The sequence below is a fragment of the Anthonomus grandis genome, chromosome 4 (assembly GCF_022605725.1).
Source record: "Anthonomus grandis grandis chromosome 4, icAntGran1.3, whole genome shotgun sequence".
In the NCBI taxonomy this organism is placed as follows: Eukaryota; Metazoa; Arthropoda; class Insecta; order Coleoptera; family Curculionidae; genus Anthonomus; species Anthonomus grandis.
Genome location: NC_065549.1, coordinates 9807978 through 9831662, shown reverse-complemented (window position 1 = coordinate 9831662; position 23685 = coordinate 9807978). Strand labels below are relative to the sequence as shown.

General features: G+C 30.1%; 1 protein-coding gene across 1 annotated transcript in view; it reads right to left on the bottom strand.

Annotated features, from left to right (window-relative positions):
- Positions 1 to 23685, bottom strand: part of LOC126735304 (SCY1-like protein 2) — a 185261-nt gene that overhangs the window by 85263 nt on the left and 76313 nt on the right. The window contains exons 3-5 of the mRNA XM_050439254.1: positions 11683 to 11808; positions 11414 to 11629; positions 6073 to 6193 (exon numbers count right to left, since the gene is read on the bottom strand). Of these exons, the coding sequence (XP_050295211.1) occupies positions 6073 to 6193; positions 11414 to 11629; positions 11683 to 11808 (463 nt within the window). The remainder of the gene's footprint in view (positions 1 to 6072; positions 6194 to 11413; positions 11630 to 11682; positions 11809 to 23685) is intronic.

Here is a 23685-nt window from a genome sequence, read left to right as displayed (position 1 = left end):
TTTTCTTTATTTTTATTCCAGGCATTTCTACTAATTTTTTAACTCATTTAGGCATTCGGAATAGGCCAGATCTTATTTTTATTTTTTCTTATTATTCCAGATATTTCAAGTTATTTTGAAACTTCTCCAGGAATTTGCAATTATCCAAGTCTTATAACTCATTTTTCAAACACAAAAGAAATATAGTAGAACTAGAGAACTGCCTATTAATAGGCTTCTTAAGTTACAATTACAAACTATTTACTTAAATTTTAACTACCCGACTGGAAAATTAATTATATTTCTATTAACCTATAGAACAGGCAGGCTTTCGTCGTAGATTTGGAATGAAAGACCAACTCCAAAGCATTAAAACACTTCAAATACAATAGAACTTTAGTAATGATATTCATGAATTTCAACAAAGCCTATGATACTATAAAGTTAATTAAACAATCCTTGTCTTCTCCAAGGTCTATTTTTATGCAGGCTCTTACCATTTTGTGATCGCTACTCATTGAAAACTGATTCAGTATTATAATATCTCTAAAGATTTTCTTATTGTTGGTAATGATAAAATCAATCTAATTTTGAGTTACTCTATCAGGACTCTACTATGTCCATCTTTGATAATCCTTGTCGTAGAAGATTTTCTGGCAGGAAACTAAGTAAAGTTGTACTGCATTTTTGGTTTATCGATCCTTTTTTTGGAAAAAACTGTTAATTTGGAATAAGTTTTTTTTTAACTGAATCCTTCCTATAGGCTCAGTACTTTTCCCAATCTTAGCACTAAATTTACGACGTATTATAATATAATGTGTTACTTTATCTTTTAAGGCTAATGCGATGTCATCTTATAACTTAATTAAATTTATTTGTAACGGCTAAAATTAATAGCTAATTTTTTTGAGAATAACGAACGCTATGTAAAAGTATTATAACGTCCCTTTACTTAAAAATAATAAAAAGAAAGAACGTAAAAAATTAAAACAATATAAAAACAGTTTTCTTTATGAAGTGCCTAAATCCTTAAGATTTCCTTAATTTATAATATAATTTGATGTTTAAGGCGAGAAAAGTTTGTATCCATGATGGTAATTTGAGAACTCTGAAGTGCTATTGTTAAAAAACTGGTAGTTCATTCTTAATCATTTTAATCGTTATTTTTTATTCTTTTGCTTGCAGACCGACTTAGGATGCTAAGTGAGATTTTTTATCGTTTTTATTACTAAATTTCAAACTTTTTTTTGAAACAAAAGTAAGAAAAAAAGAGCTTGTTATGTGGTCGCGACGAGCTTGTTAGTCAAAATAAAGAAGAAGTCAATAAAAATAGTTACATCAAGCGAAAATCTCTCTTACGTAGTCTGGGAAAATTGTGAGCTATTATCAATCAAATTAAAAGAAAATTGTATGCTGCTTATAATAATGTGTCTCACGATGAGTATTCCTATTTAACATATTAGAGTGAAATACAAAAAAAAATAAATACACAAAGTTAACGTCACAAAGGGATATAATTTTTGATTTTATTTATTAATCACTTACATAACATAAAATTTTTTATCGAATATTAACGTGAGGTTGGCTGGTGAGAAGCTGATTGACCTGCATATCTAAATTAACAATTTTTTTTTTAGGAAAGGTATTAAGGCCCATGAAAGCACATTATTCCGTATTTAAGGCGAAAAAAATTCATGCCTTAAGGTAATTTGAGGAAACTTTGGAAGACGATTGTGGAAAACAACTAGGGGTTTACTCTAAATAGTCCATTTTTTTTCTTACAAAGAGATCTAGAGAGTGAAACTAATAATAAAGTCGTACCTTTGCTTCTTTCTTACAACTGCCATTTTAATAATTAAAATTCGCATTTTTCAAAATGCACACATGCGTATAGTTTTTTTAGGAATTAATTTTAGTTATTACTTATTATTCCAAATAATTTAACTATTTATATGTAAAAGCTAAAATGAAAAGTAGATTTTTCAGCTTTCTTGATCAAAAGATATTTCGAAATGTCTTAACGCTCCTTTAAAAGAAAATAGTAAAAAGAATAAACATTAAAAATGAAAATAAATAAATAATAGAACAACAGTTTTCTTTATGAAGTGCTAAACTCCTTAAGGTTTCCTCAATTTATAATATAATTTGATGTTTAAGGCGAGGAAAGTTTGTATACGTCGTGGTAATTTGAGGAAACTCTGAAGTGCTATTGTTAAAAAACTAGGGGTTCATTCTTAATAATTTTAATGGTTGGTTTTTATTCTTTTTCTTATAAGCCGACTTAGCTCACTTAGAAAGTGAGTAAAAAATTGTATGCTGCTTATAATAATGTGTCACACGATTTTAACATATTAGAGTGAAATACAAAAGTAAATAAAAACACAAAGTTAAAGTCACAAAGGGATACAATTTTTTACTGTCGGCTTTTATTTTGTCTTGTATTTTATTTATTAATACAATTAGCTGGTGAGAAGCTGATTGACCTGTATATCTAAATTAACTTTTTTTTTAAAGAAAGGTATTAAGGGTCATGAAAGTACATCATACCGTATTTAAGGCAAAACAATTTATGCCTTAAGGTAATTTAAGAAAATTAAAAAAGACGATTGTGGAAAATAACTAGGGGCTCACTCTTAATAGTCCATTTTTTTCTTACAAAGCGATCTAGAGAGTGAAATTAATAAAGTCATACCTTTGCTTCTTTCTAAGAACTGCCATTTTAATAATTGAAATTCGCATTATCCAAAATGCACACATGGGTACAGTTTTCTTAGGAATTAATTTTAGTTATTACTTATTATTCAAATTAATTTAACTATTTATATGTAAAAGCTAAAATGGAAAGTAGATTTTTCAGTTTTTGGAAGATGATTGTGGAAAACAACTAGGGGTTCACTTTTAACACGTTGAGTGCCGTATGAGACCAATATGGCTTCATAAAGCTTTGGGAGTATGTGGCCGCGTGAAGCCACAGTGGTCTCATACTACTGATGTGTAATTTTTGCCGCGTGGTGCCCGGCTGGCTTCACAAAGCGTATTTAAATGCATGGGATCTTTGAGTAGGCGGCCTTTGGATCCCGAAAATATGTTTGGCCAGTGAATAGTGAAGCCGACGTGGCACCATGGGACAATTGGGTCAGTAGTTACGATTTTTTAAATTTTGTTTTTATTTGTTCTCTTTTTTGGAAATAAAACCATCTTAGATTCTTACAAATAAGCTTTATTGTTTCAAAAGCGAAATATAAAATATTAAAAAAAATTAGAGGTAATATTTTTTATGAAAAAAAAACTTATTACATAAAAAAAATGCTGTACCAGTTAAAATTTCAATAGCTAGCTTTCTATAGCATTTCAGACTCTTTCTTAGGCTGCAGTTGTAGGATTTCATCTGGTCGGAGATATCAATGTACGCTTTATATTTAATATACTCGACAATAATTTTAGGCTTCTTCACATCTTTTCCTTTTCTTTTGACGTCCACCATTTCACTTCCGTGTCTAGTGCTCAGTGCAAGTACATCTCGCCGATCTCTCCACTTTTAAATTATCACTCCTTGTCTACATTCTTCAGCCACGGTTTCTCCTACCTGTAACTTCTTTTGTGTGACATTTTTTGGGTTGAATTTTCGATTTGCCCTCAATGTTCCTAAAAGATGAGTTTTGCGATTCGAAAGAGCCAAAGCCAAGCTTACTGACGTATAATAGTTATCGGTGCATAAAATTCTTCCTTTATCTAAGAGATTATCCATTAAATCTAGAACAATTTTGGTTGGTACACTAACATTTTCATCTTTTGATTTTCCACAATATACTTTCAAATCGTAAGTATAACCACCACTAAGGCATAGTTTAAAAAGTTTGATACCAAACTTGTGTTTTTTGTTGCTAATATATTGTAAAAAAGACAATCGCCCTCGGAATGGCACAAGGGTTTCATCGATGCAGACATATTCGGAGGGCACAATGACTCGCTGGAAAATTTCACGGATTTCTTTTAGTAAGGGATTTAGCTTTCGCATCTTCGGTTATAACCTCATTGTTGCTAAAATGTAGCATTTTCAGAAGAAGTTGAAACCTATTCCTTGAAATTATTTCTGGCCAAAGGTTTTTGTAGATTTTCTTCTTCCTCCAGTAGGACGGTTGTGTTGGAAATGGACACAAACCCATCCACATCACTACACCAAGAAACTTTTTAATTTCTTCGTGATTTGTTGGTTTTCATGTATGCACACGTGCCTTTGGATAAACATTTTTTTGTTGAGACTGAGAAGCATACAAATTAGTTTCAGGCGAATCATTTTCTTCTTCATCGGAGTCAATTGGAGGTAATGATCGTATAACATTTTCTATGGCCTCACTAATTGTGTGCTTGTACCCTCACGAGATGTACAGGGATCAACTTGTATTGTCGTGGCCCCACGAGGGGAATCAACTTGTATTTTTTTCGTTTGGCGCTTTATTTTTCTGGGAGGCGAATCCATTTCACTATCATCTGATTCCTCAGAGGAACTTGATAGTTGATATTCGTCGGAAGATGCATCATTTTGAAAGGCATCATCTTCTTCATCTGACAACATTTCCTGCCATAAGGCATCTAGGCGCGTTTGCTCATCATCGTACGACATTACTGGTTACTACACGTGAAACAAAAACCGCTATCCACTACAAATACTAAATTGAACTGAATTATTGGATTTCCTAACGATCCGTCGCACGCTTCTAAAGGCCAGTATAGCGGACCAAACACGTTTTACGCATATCTTTTGATTACATTCCACTCAATATTGTTTGGGCTACTGCATGTCACGTTCCTTGTTGGCGTGCGGTGGCGATACGGACATAACCGACCGTGGTGACACATTGGATTCATGCGGCCACCTGAACCTTTGAATTATTTCCAGGCCTCGTGAGACCAATGTGTTACCATGAAAATAAATCTAAAAAGTACAAACTTTTAAATAAAAAAACAATATTTTTAAAATTATATTTTAACTATTATGTTATTGTAAGCACTATTACATATAAAAAATGTAACGGCCTCCGGGACCATTTTTTTTTAATGGCGGCACTCAATGTGTTAATAGTCAATTTTTTTTCTTACAAAGCGATCTAGAAAGTGAATCTAATAATAAGGTCGTACCTTTGCCTCTTTATAAGAACTGCCATTTTAATAATTGAAATTCGCAATTTTCACATGCGTACAGTTTTTTTAGGAATTAATATTAGTTATTATTTATTCCCCCAATTCATTTAACTATTTATATGTAAAAGCTAAAATGAAAAAATGATTTTTCAGCTGACTTGATAAAAAGATATTTAAAAATGTCGTAACGCCCCTTTAAAGGAAAATAGTAAAAAGAATAAACATTAAAAATGAATAGAAATAAACAATATAATAACAGTTTTCTTTATGAAATGCGAAACTCCTTAAAGTTTCCTCAATTTAAAATATAATTTGATGTTTAAGGCGAGGAAAGTTTGTATACGTCGTGGTAATTTGAGGAAACTCTGAAGTGTTATTGTTAAAAAACTAGGGGTTCATTCTTAATAATTTTAATGGTTGGTTTTTATTATTTGCCTTATAGGCCGACTTAGGTGTCGCTAAGTCAGATTTATTGTTGGGATTTTTTAAATTCTTTGCTCTGAAACAAGAGTGAGCAAAAAAGAACTTGTCATGTCGTCATAATGAGTTTGTAAGTAGTTTGTAAAAATAGTTACAACAACCAAAGTCCCCTCTTACATAGAATTATCTAGGAAATAAAAAATTAAAAAGTGAGAAAATTCTAATAAATAAAATTATTTATACGCTTAGAAATATTAAAAATATAAATTAATTATTATGTTTAGACATGCTTATAACATCAAAAAATCTATTTTTCTTCCATTTTAGAACAAATGTTGTTGTGAAATTTCTATTTTAAATAATGTTTGGATATTTATAATATATCTATATCTATATATCCTTATATATCTATAATCCAGTTGTAAAAAAAATTATAAAAACAATACAATTATAAAAAATACAAATAACATTGCTAAGAACTTGTAACTTAAACCAGCTTAGAACTAATTTAACAGTTTCATGTTTACATACCAATAAACTCTAACCCAGCCAACTTCCACGTGCCCCTTTTCGTGACCAATATACTGCCAGGACACACGTTCTTATGGATAACGTGACCAGTAAAATGTAGGAAAGCCAATGCCTCAGTTATCTAAAAAATAGCCACATAAAAGTATTAAATTCGACACAAATAGGGTGTTCTCAAATAAAACTGTTGGGATTATTTTTAAAAGTTACCCTTTGATAAATGAAGAATTTGAAGCATAAAAGTTTCGAAAGAGCATAAAGTAATTTTTAAAAATTTCCCCTAAGCTTCGAATAAAAGTTGCGACAACAAGATTTAAAAAAATAGCGAAACTGCAAAAGGCATGTGGCTGGTCGACATCAAAGGAAATGCATGTATAGTCGGATGAATACGCTTTGAAACTTTACGATATATGCACGTAAAAAAAACTTGCGGAATGGAGACAATAATAATGGAAAATTTAAGGAATTTGGAGGGTTTTAGTGACTTGGTCTGACATAGTTAATTTTGGGGTAAAAAAGTGTAAAATTTTAAGCTTTAATGGTCTTAATCAAAGAAATTTAGCACGATTTCCTAGTTCGAATTTCAAACACAACTACAATACAGGGTAATTAATGTTTTTAATTTTGGCCAAAAATTTAGCATTTAATCTTTGTTTCTAACAAAATTTCTAATACAATTTTTAAAAAATTTGCCTTTTTTTAATTATGCCAGCAGCTTTTTGATTTTTTTTAATTCTTTAAATTTTTTGGACTTTTTTAGAATTTAAAATATGCACTGTATTTAATTCATCCTATTCAAGATATTTTCATCTAAAGCTTTTAATTCACTCAAGCTAGAATTTTTATTTTCTACTTCAAAGTTATTTATTGTAAGAATTTTTCATCCCAAGCATTTTTATCCGTATCATTTCAGAAGTTCTATTTATTGAGAGCTGCACATTATTGCAACGATTTGGACAATTATTACACCCCTAAGTAGTATAAAATTCACAAAAATATTGCGGCCAAACACTGGTATAAAAATGGTAATATAATAGATATATCACTGCTTTGTAGATTCAGATTTAATCATGGCACACCCGTTTGCATAAAATCAAAATTTCAAACTACCCAAACTGTTCTTGCGGAGTAAATGGTGATATTAATCACATTCTTTTTAAGTGTCTTTTTAAGATTCTGCACACAAGCACGCTATATAAATGCCTTTATAGCAAAAATATTATGGCATTTTATAACATACAATTTCTTTTTCACTTGATGATAAATCATTATTTAGTTAAATTTACAAATTATTTAAGGATGCTCCTTAGTGAGAAGCAAGTTAATTAAAATATCTAATTTAATGTGTATGTTACATAAAAGCTATATAGGCCTTTTTTAAAGGAAATTTAACTGTCCTTAATTTTGCTAAATAAGAAAGAATATCATAAAATTACTGACAACAGAGAAATCAAACAATATGTCCAGGTTCACTCCTTAGTCCTTATAGCAGAATGCATTGGATCCAGTTTTTAATATAAAATATCTGGAGTACTGTTAATGTAACATTAAAGGTGCAAACGTGGCAACATATTATTTTCAAAAAGTATTTTAGAAGAATATTCTTTCTATATTCCCTATATTCCCAATGTGCATTGAAGCAATAGGAAAACATATTTTTTTGATGCGACCGATAAAAATCAATATTTGTTTAAAGGCCTTTTTGATATTTTGAGTGTACCTCCTTTGAGTAATTGGGGATATTCAGGTATGAGTGAAAAAACAATGAATTGAGTATACATATATTACAAGTATCAGAAATATACTTTGATTAATTAATTCATTTAATTGTAGAAAAATCTGTATTAGATCTACTTAAGTTATGCATACCAAATTTATTAATAAAACAATACACAAGAGTTCTTACTTTTAAACAGCTAGAATTTTAATTTTAAATGGGAATGGCTAAAAGAACCTGTGACATAATTATTTAAATTATAAATATTATCGTTACTGCCAATATGTAATTTAAAATTAAGGACAAATATTTTTTTTATATTTTTGTTTCAAGGTCTGTTCGCGATTTTCAGCGCAACTTTTTTAATTATGGAGATATTTTTGTATGTGTGAATAAAAGTAAATAAAGTGCATATTAAAAGTATTAGAAAAATATGTTTTATGAACACGACAAATTTTCTTGAAATTCATAACTCTTATTTAATTTTAAATTAGGAACAGGGATTTTTAGCTGTCTTAAAAGAGTTGTACAAAATTTCGTATGATAGCCATTTAACTAATGCATGCCAAACTCATCAATAATGTATTATCTTATTATTATCTGTATTACAGGGTAATCATAAAATATGTAGACAAACCTATTTATCATGTCCTTGGTCAATTCGAAAATGAAATGTTCATATAAAAATGGGTCTCTAATGGATTTATAATGGCATATGAACATTTCGTTTCTAAATTGACCAAGGATTCGATGGTTAAAGTTATTCTACATATTTTATTACATACACCCTCTGCAATACATAAAAGTACTTACTTTTAGATAGCTAAAATTTTCATCTTAAACGGGAGCAAGATAAGAAAAGTGTTGCATGTCCATTTAAATTATGCATGATTTTTTTTTAAATTTTACTCGACTACAAAAAATTGAACAAAAAAATACTGCAAGTCTTTTAATTTTTTTTTGTCAGCGTTTGGGCCTATGTCATGCCTTTTTTAAGTCAGTAAAATAACTTATTTTTATGGTTGTAAAAATGGCCTAATATATTAGTTAGCAGTAAAAAATTTAAAAGAACTGGCCCCATATCCGACTAAACTGAAAAACTTAAAATAATTAACTCGGTCACCAAGATAACATATTAACAAATATAATTTGTTTTCAAACCTTCTTAGCTTCTAGCTAAAAAATGTGTAAAGGTGTATCATAGCCGGTTCAATTATATATGATATTTTTTTCAAAATTAGTAAAAAGTACAGTTTAAAAAAAATATTTTACTGTTTTTTCTCTGACATACTTTGTAAAAAAATATTTTTTAAGCACTTAGTTCTAGAGATATGGGTAAAAATTAAAAAAAAAATCTTCTCTTTCTTAAGAATACTAATTGATAAAAGATGGTTTTCTATTTATTATTGTAAAGAATACATTATATCATATTTTGTCAGTAAAATAAACCTCCTTTACTGCACCCATTATTTTCGTGAACTTTAAAACGAAAAAACTGAAAGAGGGCAAGATGTTATGTTTTGTTATTAATGTATATTTTCTATTGTATTGATTTGAAATATTTATAAATATTATTGCTTATAATTGCCTATACTGCCAACGTGTAAACACCTTGAATCATAGGTAAATTCATGGATGTGAGAAAAAAAGTCAATAAAGTTTATATTAAGAGTATTTGAAAGATTTATACTACATCATGCATGGCAAATTTTCTAAGGACCTTTTGGTTTTATAACATTTTATTTTTAAATTAGAAATAAGGGTTTTTAGCTGTTTTGGACAAATTTTAGGAAAATGTGTATCACAGCCATTTATGTTATGCATCTGAGAAGTGTCGATAAATTAATACATACAATACATAAGAATTTTCACTTTTAGGTAGCTATAATTTTTAGCTTCAAATTAATAAGGGAAGTATAAGCGAATTTCGCTGAATTATAAGGAGATAAACAGGACCATGAAGAGAATGTATAGAAAAGCAATGGAGTTATATCTGTCCAAGAAAAGCCGAGAAATTAGCAAAAACATGATTCGTTCAACGTGCACAAAAAGTTAAAAGAGCTCATAGGAATAGAGAGGAAAAAGCAGTTGGCAAATACAAATGCTATATGAAATAGGATCGAAGAAAAGAGATAGAGTAACTCCGTGGAGGAATTGTTTTATGATGACCAACCTGACTTTCCATAAAGGTGAATGATGATAAAGAGAAAGGAAATATTCTTACAAAGACCGAAGTCATTGATTTATCCAAAATTCAAAAAAACAGAAAAACTACAGAATCAGATAAAATAGAGCATGCAGAGGTGCTTAAAGCTGTCGCAAACTAAAAAGGCACTCGCCTAGAGCTTATAGTTGAATTATTCAACACCATCTACCGTGCACGAAAAATCCCTTCCGAATAATTCAAGTCTACCTTCGTGGAGATTCCAAAAAAAGACAAACTGCTTTCAGTGTAATGATTACCGCATAATTAGTCTGATGTCTCACATCCTCAAAGCATTCCTAACCATAATCCATACACGAATTTATAAGAAAAGCGAGGAACCAATAAGTAATACATAATTCGGATTTCAGAGTGGATTCAGCACTCAAAAAGCTCTTTTTTCTTTGAACGTCCTAACACAGAGAAGTAGGGACATGAATAAAGGTAAATTGTCTTATTAACTATCGTAAAGCATTTGATTGCGTTAAACATAAGAAGATGCTAGAGATATTATCAGGATTTCAAATATTATAAACATAGCACAGCTGTCCAGAAACCAAACTGCAGAGGTGAGAGTAGACGAGAAGACTTCGGATGCTATGTCAATAATGAAGAAACTACGGCAAGGGTGCATTTTGTATCTACTTCTATTTAACATTTACCTGGAAGCCATTTTTATAGCAATGCTATTGGAAGATATGGAAAGTATTAAAGTGAATTAAGTCGGCATTACTAATATAAAATACGCAGATAGCATCGTGATCCTAGCAAATAACAAATCAGACTTGCAAAAAATAATGGACTGGATTATACAATAGTAAACGATTCGGACTACACATGAATACTTCTAAGCTAAATTAATTATTTTCTTAGTACGTAGTCGATACATAGGCCCTATCAAGAGAGGCGAAAAATACGAATTACTGAGGCTGATAATTGAGGGAAAATTCAGGGAAAAAGATTTATTGAAGGACGTAAGAACTCCTGGTTCAAAGACATCAAAAGATATTTCGGGTGCACTTTGATTGAGATTTTTAGAGCTGTATTTAGGATAACGTTAGCCATGTGGACCATCAACCTTTGTGAGTAGAGGGTGTGATAAGAAGAAGCTACATTTTTCATCTTAAATAGAAAAAAAAGCTGTTCTAATCACTTTCAAGTACCTTTCTAGCTTCTAGTCAAAAAAAGGTGTATTAGAGACACTTTAGTTATGCACAAAATTATTTTTAAAATTTGATTATGGCATAAAAAATCAAATTTTAATTAATTCCTTTATTTTTTTCTCTTTTACCTATTCTCAAAAATAAATAAATTATAATCAATTAAGTCCAATTGGTTAAAGATCGTTTTCGTTTTAGAATGTTTATACTCGTCCCTCTTAAGCCTTTATGCACAAATGAAAAAAAAACCCAGACTAATGTTACCTGTAGCAATCCATATTTATACTCGATATCCAAAAAATTATATTCCCTTTGAATGAGTCCGGGCTTTAAAGGTGGCTGTTGTGTACCTCCAGGAGATGACGTAGTGGTAGCAGCCTCTTGAAATGCAAATATGTTGGCCAAACTGGCGTAAACCGGCTCTGTAGCGAATGCCAAAGTGTTCTCGCACTCTTCTATTGTGTGCAGAACGTGAAGCAGCTAATAAAATAAACAACTAATACAGTTTCATTATAATTTCAATAAAACCTTACCTTTGGATGTCTGTACAATTCTAATTCTTTAATGCCATTCCGTAAAATTTCGGTAACAGTCTCTTTTCGTTTCGGCTTGTGTAACTTTTCGGCGCATCGTTTTTCAAAGACAAACACCGAGCATTCCTGAAAATAAAAAACAATTAATTACATTTTGGCATTTATTAAAACAATAAATAGCCGTAATGGCCTTCAATCGGCATTTTTAAATTGATATTATCGCCTCCGGTCCTTTTTCCCGTGCCTCATTGTAAAAACAAAACCGGCCGGATTTAATAAAACGTTGAAATAATAAATTATAATTACGGAATAATTAAAAGGCAGCTAATTAAAATAGACAAAATTAACAAAGAACTATTGCCGGTTTAATGGCATCGGAAAAAAACTTTAGTGAAAATTTCATTTACTTTATTAAATGCCCGGCGGCATGCTTTAATTATTTTTATTTTGGCTCGGATACTATAGTCTGGAGTCATTAGAGTGTATATTAAAACGGTCTGGAACGGAGTTAAATTTTTAATTTAACAGCGAAAATGATAAGGGAAAGTAAGAAAAGTTGTGCGATCGCCATTTAAGTTATGCACAATAAATTTCTTTGGGATTTTTAAAATTTGCGAGGCAATTAATTAAAAAATGTATAAGTACTTTCAGTTTTTTTTCTAATAAAGTTTCTCTGTTTATAAGAGAAAAAAGTGAAAAAAAATTGTCGTAACCTATTAAGCTCTGCCTGGCAGTTTTCTTTTTGGGATTTGTTATATCACCACAAAAATAAATGAAAAATGCATGATGGGTTTCAGGTGCTTCCTCCCAGTTTACATAATTTTCTTGAAATTTAGAATTTAAGTGTTATAAAAAAATCGAAAAGAAAGCTGTATACTAGCTATTTAAGTTATGCGTGACAGACTTTCTTAGGGTTATAATTTTTAATTTGATAATGAAAGCATGAAGGCACTTATTAACTTTTAATTTAGACGTATATTCTTAATTCCAAAGAGAAGGAATTAGTTTAGATAAAAAACTGATCCATACCAAAACACAGGTTTTTTTTTATGGCTTTGCACATAGTGCATTAAGCCACTACCTTAACCTAATCTGAATTTATGTTAGATATTTTCCACTGTACTGCACTATTTAAGGGAGTTTTGACATGGACCCTTTATACCAAGGGTAAGGCAAGTTATATACACACAACACTGGACCATCACTGAAGGAAAGGATCAGGAAGCTAAGGATTGTTACATAAGGTAGTAAAACATATGGGAGAACTCAACTTAAGCTTTCGTTCAATCATTTGAACAAAATTAATTAATATATGATTAATTTTACTGTCTTCCTTTGATATATTTACTAAATTTTATGCATTCGTCGATATCAGATTCAATTGTGTCATTTGTTAGTTTAAAAAAAGTGGATGCCTGTTGGTTTGACTAACATATACCAGATAAGTCTAATAAACCTAGTAATATTACTCTTATTGAAGTTGTTATTTTTAATTGATGACTCCAATGTAAGTTGCTTTTTGGTCTTTGTATAAGATTACAGTTATTGGCTCTATATTCACCAAATTTTTGCCTCTATGTCTATTGCTTTTCTTAAGGCAAGGGATTATGTTATAGAATTGTAATAAATTGAAGTTATATAGTATAGAATAGCAATAATAGCATAAGCCTTGGCAGTTAAAATAGAGCTGCGTTGATTTATTCCAAAAGATCTTTTGAGTTTTTAGTCATGTATGAAATATGCACTTACACCCTCTTATGCTTGGGATGCATCGGTGTAAACACGGACGTCTCCTGCTGGTACAGGATCTTTTTAGCTACATTATTATTATATTCCGGATTTTTATTGCATAGGTAGGTACTAAAAATTTTATACCCAAAAGGATATTTACATAATCATTAAGTTTTGGTTATTGACGGGGTCTGAATGAAAATACGCAGTTTTCCATATAAGGCTCTAATATTTATTTGTGGTCCAATTAATCTAATATTTATTTATATTTATAAGTATTGATAACCTAATTAAGTTGCTTGTAAAATGATTTTTAAAATAAATATTTCTGTTAGATACAGACTTCTTAGGTACAATGGTTGTTTTTCCAATTTTTGCTAAAGGTGGCGATGCTACGCAGGCAGCATAGGTATCGTAGAAAAAGCTTCGATTATATTTTATTCTCATTTTTGTTGCTGATCTATATAAAATGGATCCATATTCCATCAAAGCAATTAAGTAAACTCTATGAAACATTAAATAGACTCTAAGATCAAGATAACACTTTATGATTAAGATAATGGCGCTTTATAGTAACCTTTAAGAATTCAGATTTTTCTCAGCCTTAGCTATAATACCATTGATATGCTTTTCTCTTATTAATTTTTGATCCAATATAATATCAAGGTATTTAAAAATGCTTCTCCAAGCAATTTCCAAATTTCCTAGTTATACATTTTCCCAATGTTCAACTCTATGCCTTGTAAAAATTGTCAGTCTCTGTCAGGTGGTTCCTTCAAATTTACATACAATTTTTAGAAAAAATACAAAAAGCTATATCATGGTCATTTAAGTTATGCATATTAAATTTTTTAGGGATATATAAAACCTACGGGGCAATAATCTAAAAAATGTATAGAAATTTTTAATTTACTTTCTCATAAACTTTTTTTTACAAAATTAAAAAAATGTTTGTCGTACCTAATAAAATTTCGCATGGCAAATTTGTTGAAATTTTTAATATCACTCATAAAATCGATTTTTTAAATAACAAATTTAAGTCCTAATAAAAACCTGATAAATGGTGCAGACCATGACTTAAAAATGTAATGGTTACCCCAGAAAACGAAACAAAAAAAAATTATTCATATTTAAACATAATTTTTCTCCTTAGGTTATTAAAGTTATGCTCGTCATCTGTTTTATACATAACCTCATGTAGGGAACAAAATTAGATGATGATACCCTTCTGTTACGAAGAGTTGGAAAAAATCCCAATAAAATACCGCTTAACGTCCACAATATTAACCACAAAAAAAATAATTAAAAGATGATTTAGCTGTAATTGAAAAAATAAATGAGATAGAATTTTAGAAATAATACTATCTGCCAACGAAGGTAACTCTTAATCCATTTTTAGACATGATTATTTTATCTTATACACATTTCGGTGTTTATTATATACACTGGTTCAACAACTATAATGGATCAGAAAATGGAAAGTTTGGGAAAAATCTGGACAGATTATTGATACCCTAATGAAAGAATACTATAATAAAAAACATATTTTGTATGTAGATAATTGGTACACCAGTCCAGAATTATTTGAGTACTTAGTGACGCAAGAAACTGGAGGAACTGGAACTGTGAAAGCCACCAGAAAGGGGATGCCAGAGTTTCGTAAGCCCATAAAAAAGGAGAAGTTGAGAGTGCATCCACTGAAAACATGTTAGCCCTGAAGTGGCATGATAAGAAATTTGTGCACATGTTAACTTCAGTATCACAGCCATGCCTCAAGGAAACCGGAAAACTCAATCGTAAAACTGGTGATCGTGTTTTGAAACCTCAGTGCGTGTTAGAATATAATTTAAAGATGGAAGCAGTTGACAAAATAGACATGCAAATTAGTTTTGTTGATTGTGCTAGAAAATCATTGAAGTGGTATAAGAAGAGAAGACTTATGCTTGTATAATGCTTATATTTTATTTCAAGTCAAAACAGGAAATAAACCATCGTTTTCAGACTTTCGATTGCAAGTTGTGGCTCAAATATTTGAAAAATATCCCATTTCTACGAAAAAACGAGGCGCACCTGGTAGTGTTGATAATCCAACTCGAATAATTGAAAGGCATTTTCCAAGCCCCGTTCCACCAACTGCAGCTCAAGGATCGAGAACACAAAGAAGATGTCATGTTTGTGCCACCACACAGCTTCGAAAGAAAAAACGCTCAGATACCCGCTTTATGTGTAAAGAATGCAATATTGCACTTTGTGTGCACCCTTGTTTTGAACAGTATCAAACTTTTAAAAAGTTTTAGAAAACTGTATTTGTTATTTGTAGTTTCGTTCGTTTGTGTTTTTAGTTTGTTCTTTGTATTTTCTATATAAGAAATTAACTTTTGTTTTTTGATATTTACGAGTTCCAGAATTAAAAAAAAATGTGAATTACAAATGCCTTTTACTTGCCCCTAAAAATAAAAAAATGCCGTACCTGTACTTCAGTTGTCCTGCTACTAATTAGTTTTCTAACTGCCGTACTGGTACGGCAGCAGTCTTTCAAATAAGATATAACTGACGTACATCTACGGCATTCGGCCAAGTGTGATGTATAATGCAGCAGTAGATGTACGGCACCAGTCCCGAACAAAATTAAAAACCTTAAAATATGTACGGCAGTCGTCCTAAGCTATTGCATACAAGGTAGTATATGTACGGCATCAGGCCATCAATGTCCGATTTGAAAAACGTACCCGTACGTCAACCGTCCTGAATGGGTTAAGGGTTTACTATTTCAATTTATATAGATATAAAATGTTGGGTCCCAGCCATTTTGAGATATTCACAATGAGTTTTCTTGCGATTTATAATACCTAAGAAGGTATAATTACAGTATAATAAAACAACAGTTGTTTTATTATATTGTGGTATAAGAAAGGTGTAAGTATAGCGTGGACTCTTAATTTTTATATTTAGGAAACAAAAAAGGATCTGTTCGGCGTAACCAACAGAAATATACATTTAAAATTTTCGTTGGGATTTTTAATATTACCAGAGCAATAAAATGAAAAATTTATTTGCAATTTAAATACAGTTTTTAATTTAAAAGTAGAAACGGTATAAATAGGCATATTAAAGCTAAAGTTATGCATTATATATTTTCCAGAAATTTGTAAAACGGGGCAATAAACTAAGAAACGTATAAGAATTTTAGGTTTACTCTCTCATAAGCTTTTATTACTAAATTTTTTTATTTACAAAAGGACAAGTAAGAAAATGTTTGTCGTAGCTAAGAAAATTTGCAATGCTTAATTTTCTTTTATTAAGCATTGCAAATTTTCTGGAATTTTTATTATTATTCTCTTATCTCCATTAAGTTTAAAATCATAAAATCTATTTCTTAAATGACAATTTTAAAAACAAGGATCCTCATAAAATCCAGTTGACGTATTTTCGTTTTGAAAAAATTTAAAAATTGCTCGTTTAATTTTTTCTTAAAAATGAATGGCACTTATCTAACTTAAAATTAATTTAAAATCTAAAACTATAATAGAATTACCATTCCTTTTTTTTATCGAGTCTTATGAAAACGAGCAATTTTGCAAAAATTACCATGACTCTAGATCGGGAACTGTTTAGACTAATGCTTAATCAAAAACGTTTGCACAATGAGGCACAATTGGTAAAGCTAAAAGTAAACCATATATGCAGTTAATGGTATTATTCATGTTAGAATGGTTAGGTGTTGAACCTGTAGTCGTTGGAAACCAAACACCATGTTTGTACTTGAACGTTTAGAATTAATCCCTAAAATCAGTGATTAATAATAATAATAATAATAATAATAATAATAATAATCTTTATTTAGCAAATTGCTACATATACAAAAATAAAAAGAGATTAAAACGATAAAAATTAAATATAAGAAACAAAACATGGGCCTAATAATACAATTTTAAAATATGTACTCTTAATAATCGTTTAAAACTATTTATATTATTAAAGATTTTTAAGTCATTAGGCAATTTATTAAATTCGAGCAAACCTCTATAGAGCACGTAATTGAGCATTTCAACGGTGTTACACTTATGAGCTAAAATAAAATCAGTAAAATTCCTAGTATTATAATTATGGACATCACGAAATAGCACTAACTTATCACATATATAATTAGGTAAAAGGATTTTCTTCAACTTAAATATAAATACAATAACATTAAACATAATTCGTTGATGAACGGTCAACATATTTGACATTTAACATTATTTTAATAGGAGTATAGCGGTTACATCTCAATATTGTTCTCATTGCCCTATTTTGAATTTTTTCCAATTGAGAGATTTTATATTGCGGAAAATTTAAAAGAGTTGAACAAAATTGTAAATGCGAAAGAGCTGTAGCATTAAATAACGTTATTTTTGTATTCATTGATAAGTTTTGTCCCACCCTATTAATGAACCCTACCTTTTTAGCAAACTTTGACATGATATAATCCGCATGAGCCTGAAAAGTTAAGTTCGAGTATAAAATTATTCGAGATATTTAATTTGATTCTCGTAAACTAATTTCTGTTCATCCACACAAACACTCACACTTTCAATGTCAATAGAAGATGTCTTCGACCGTCTACCAAATATACAAAATTTTGAATTTGTGGTATTTAAGCTTAACTTATTGTTACAAAGCCAGTCAAACAAATTGCCAAGTTCTATCCCAAGTAACATTTTCTCAAGCAGTTGGTTTTTAAAGTTGCCTTTTAGCCGCATCAAGGTTCTGCAATAGTCATCGGCTTGCTTGATGGAACTATTTAGGTTAAATTTTGTGCTAATAGGAACTAGGAACCTTAGGTAAATTAAAAATCTAATTAGTTCTAGTCAAGTATCAACAATAACGTTGTTATGGCCATAAACGAGGGCTTGATGGTTTTGAGATAATAAGGTTTTGGAGAAATTATATTTCAGCATTAATTTGGCAATCAAAATTCCAATATAGAACGATTTTAGCATTAAAATTACCTATTCAGAACCATATGGTCTTGAATCAATTGCCTAACTATTTGGCATTTTCCGGCCTATTCCGGAAAATATAGCATTTTTTTCAATTTCGTGTTTGTGACCCAATATCTTCAATATTGCGGAGGGTTGTTGGGTGGGGTCAGAAATAAAAGAGAAACCTGTTTACCTAAATGTCGACGTTTCGACTTATATTAAGTCATCCTCAGGACACTGAAATGGATTCAAGTAATTACAGAGATAAAACAAAGTAATTTCAAGTACATAAAAAACACTATTAAAATAAATGTTCTTTAAGTTACAAAAATTAAAACAACAAAAAACAAAAACCACGACACAGTTAAAATTACATTCAGGTACAATCCGTTAAAAGAAATTTAAAAAAAAAAAAAAACAGTATAAAATAATTTTTTTTTTTCTATTTTTCTTTTTTTTATATACATTACACCTCTTACCTAAGTCTAGGTTTCTTAAGTTATAATTAAAATAGGAGCGTAGAGTTATTTTTAACATGAGTTAAATTGTAGGTGTTACTGTGGGCAAACTAGAATCAACAATAAGCCAAGAAACAAATGTTTTTATTCTTCCGAGCGTTTATTTATTTAATTTTTATGATTCAATGTTATGTTGATAAGTTAAGGATTAGTAGATAAGGAAGATGTATGTATCTATACGTTCAAAACCAGAAACTTAATTTGTTAAAACACTGTGTGATCTAAATTTGGGACATACGCTCTTTGACAAAAATAAATTTTATGTTTTAGTTTTATCTTTTTGGTAGTAAATTAATTAAATTATAGTAACTTGCATTTAGATCATCGGTGTCTTGTTTTTTATTTATGCTTTCTTTATACTTTTTTATATTAACCATTTCTAGTAAAATTCTTTTTTTATAATTTGATTCTCTGCCAATGATCCGAGTGCTGTTAAAATCAAATTGGTGTTGTTGATTGAAGGAGTGTTCTGCTAGAGCAGTCTTCCCAGATGCTGCGTAGTTCGTTGGTTTTACGCTTCTTTCGTGTTCGCTAATTCTGGTTTTTAAGTACCTGCCCGTTTGACCCACATACAGACCTTGACAATCAGAACAGGGTATTTTATAAACCACGCCACTTTGTAACTCATTTGGTGTTTTATCTTTTAGTTTTGAGAAGTATTTGTTGATGGTATTTTCATTTTTGAACGCTATTCTGACTTCATCATCAGAAACAACTCCTGATAGCCTTTCAGACAAACCTTTGACATAAGGAATTTTTGCAAATTTATGGTTTTGGTTTTCTTTGACTTTAATAGGTGTAGGGTTGTTGTTTAGGATTTTGTTTAATAGTTTATGAGGAAAATTGTTTTTTAGTAAAATATCTTTAATTTTGTTAACATTTTTTTTATGAAAACTGGAGTGAGATAAGGCTATTGCGCGGGATTTTAGGTTGCCAATTATGTTTAATTTTTGTTTAAATGAGTGATTTGATTGGTAGTTAAGAAATCTCTCAGAGAAAGTGGGTTTGTGATACCAATCAGTGATGATTGTATTATCTTCTGTTCTGAATAATAGAATGTCTAGAAATGGAAGTTTGTTATTTGTTTCACACTCTATAGTGAACTGTAATTTAGGGTGGAAACTGTTAAATGTACTTTTTATGTTTTCTATTTCAGTTTTTGGAATACACGTGGCAATGTCGTCAACGAATCTTTTAAAAAATGGTAACCTAAATTTTATTTTCCCCATACAATATTTCTGTAATTATGACATAATCAGATCAGAACATATAGGTGATAGACAGTTACCCATTCCAAGACCATAGATTTGTTTGTAATATATATTATTGAAAGTAAAATAACTATTTTCAAATACAAAGGCTAAAAGACTTAAAAATTCTTCTAAAGGGATGTTACAGTGGTCTCTGATAGGGTGCCATTTATTTTGGACTATATTTTTAATTAAATCAGTTGGTATGTTGGTAAATAAAGATATTACATCTAATGATATTAGAATAAAGGTATTTGGAATTTTAAAATTTTGCAATTGCGTGACTACTTCAAAGGAATCTTATGCGTAGAATTGATCTTTTTCAAATGCTAAGTTAAGTAAATTTGCTAAATATTTACTGAGATTATATATTGGAGAACCTACAAAACTTACAATTGGTCTTAGAGGAGTATTTTCTTTGTGTATTTTTGGTAAAAAATACATTTTTGGAGGCACTCCGTTATTGCATTTTAGTTTTTTTATTTGATCTTTTGAAAAGAAGTTTGATTTACATAAGTTGTCTAATAGTTTATTAGGTTTGTTCTGAATAGACGTAGTGGGGTCTTTGTTTAAAATTTGATAGGTATCTGTATTTGAAAGAAGAAGGTTTGATTTTTGTAGGTATTCTTCCTTATCTAACGCGACGGTGACATTGCCTTTATCAGCCCTAGTTATTAAGATATTATTATGTTTTTTTTAAGAATTCTTTCGTTTCGTTACTGTATTTTAGGAGGGTTTTTTCAGATTTATTTAATTTATCCAGAATAGATGAGTTTATAAAATTAGTAATTATGTTAATAGATTGGTTTCTTATTTGTATTTTTAACTCTTCATTATTGGAAAGGCCAATGGCATACTCTATATCGATTATAATCTGCTCAAGAGGAAAGTTATTATAGCAGCTTAAAAATATTTATATAAGTTATTATAGCAGCTTAAAAGCATACCCTGCTAGGCGTCCATTTTGAAGAAAAAATGTAATAAGCTATTCAAATACAGGCAAAAATAATGTAATATGTAAACAATTTAGATAATATATAAAGACACTGGAGCATTTAAGTACATATTATCACTAAAGCATCTTAGAAATAAAAATATATTAATTTTTTATTGGCACTGAATAATGTTTAATTTGTAAGATATCAAAGGCACGCGTGTTTTACAGTTAAATTACACCCAACTTTTTTAAGAAACTGGTGTGCGCAATGAAAATCGGTCATCTATTCCAGTATAATATATTTTTTTCTAAAATAAAGTCATACTTACTGAAAATGTCGCCATTGCTTTTTATTTTGGCGTTGTCTTATTTTTACCCTGGCTGTATCATATTTAAAACTAAATGGCAAAATTTTAATACTTCAAATGTATCTGAAATGCCAAAAGCCGGCAAACAGGCCAAACTATATAACCACCTAAAAGTCTAAAAGGACTTTGCTAAAGGGTTGTGAACAGGTGGGCGTAAAAGCTTTCAGGTTCTACACAGGTTACTTTTAGGCATCTTCGGGTTCGATAAAGGTTATTTCTGTTAGCTATATAGGTTCTGTGATATGCGATCTAGTTTCAAATTGGCCAGAGCCTATTGGCAACGACAACCTCTTTAAGGCTGGGCCTTTTTTTACTACAGGAGATTATGCGGGCTAATAAGTAAAATTGTTTGTGCTTAATGGCATAATCAATAATTTTTCTTAAACAGGTTCTAGGAGTTATTTATAACCTTTTTAGAACCTAAATTGTTACTTGGGTATTTTCATGTTACAAACCATTTGCTGTAGTTTTTGACCAACTCTATAGAGCATAGTATCATCAGCAAATAAAATAATATTTGATTTTTGAGCCACCAAATATCATTAATGTAAAATGAAAACAATAATGGACCCAGAACAGTACCTTGGGGCACACCGACATCGACATTTACAGTTTCAGACATAGCATTATTAAACTTCACACGTTGTAACCTATTACACAAATAAGACTTTAACCACTTTAAAACGTTTAGCTTAATTCCTATGTGCTCTAACTTACCCAACAATATATCTCTATCAACAGTTTCAAACGCCCTTTTAAAATCCAAAAACACAGCCAACACATAATTACCTGAGTCAATTGCCTTTAAAAAATTATCGCAGATAATCAGAAGTATAGATTCACATGAATGACGTTCACGAAAGCCAGACTGGTTAGGATCTATAATTTGGTTGTTATCACAGAACTGCAGTAATTGACTTGTCTCAATTTAGCCATTGATATTGGTTCAAAATTCTGGAGAATATTAGTTGAGGTTGGACTTCTTGGGGCATTACTAACTATATTTTGTTGCGGTATATTTTGAATAATCTTACTGATACTATCTATAAAAAAATGATTAAATTGATGTGCTATTGCTGCTACGTCAGTCTTAATCTTTGTTCCAAAGAGAATATCGCGCTGTATTGCTTCAGTTTTACCCGGCAGAAGGATCTTCAGATTTTTCCATAGCTCCCTTGGATTTTTTCGATTTTTATCTATGGTTGTAGCAAAATAATTATCTTTCTCATTCCTAATTTTACTCACGATACCATTTCGTCTTGTTTTATACTCTGCCCATATGTCTTCACTTTTATGTAAAATGGCTCTTTTATACAGACTATCCCTCTCACGCATTAGATTTTTAATTTCCGAGTTAATCCACTTCTTATCTTGATATTTTTGTTCTGTGACAGCTGGGATCATGGGACACATTTTGTTGAGGCTTGATGTAATAGAGAAGATGAAGGCTTCTGCTTGTAAATTAACATCTGAAATGCTGATGTTCCAAGGTGTACTAATAATATCATGTTGCAATTGATCTGAGTTATAATGTTTAGTAGATCTTTTCAAAGTAGTTATATTCGGAGTCACTATATTTTGATGATCAACATTAATCGAGATAATGGAATAGTCACTGATTTTCGGTGTTAAATGAACTTCAAGAGGTAAATTTCTATCGTTAGTTACTACATAATCAATAAGCGTCTGGCTCATAGGTACTATTCTTGTAAGCGATTTTACAATTTGTGTAAATCCACTGAAAATTATTACATCAATAATACTAAATTACTATGCCCGAATTTTCATGACCGAGTAATTGAAAAGTAACAATATCGTAAAATTAAAAATTAATTAGTTTTTAAACATAATTACCCTTTTCTTACCCAGGAATTAAAAAAGATCGCAATAAAATAACATTTAGCGTCCACAACAATAACCACAAAAGAATTTAATTTAGAGGTAATTCAGGCTATAATTGGAAAATTAACTGTAATAAAAGTTTTTTTTAAACCCATTTTTAGATATCATTATTTATTTCATCTTGTAAACACAGGATCGTAGATTGCGCTCATTATCTACAGTACGTAAAATCCATAAATATAAAATGAGAAATGCCTAAAGGCTATGAGCTACTTCTTTAAAAATTACATTAAAATTTCAATTTAAAATTGAAAACGGTATAACAATCACAGCCATTTAAATTATGCACGTTAGATTTCTTAAAATAAGATAATAAAAAATGTGTATGTAGAG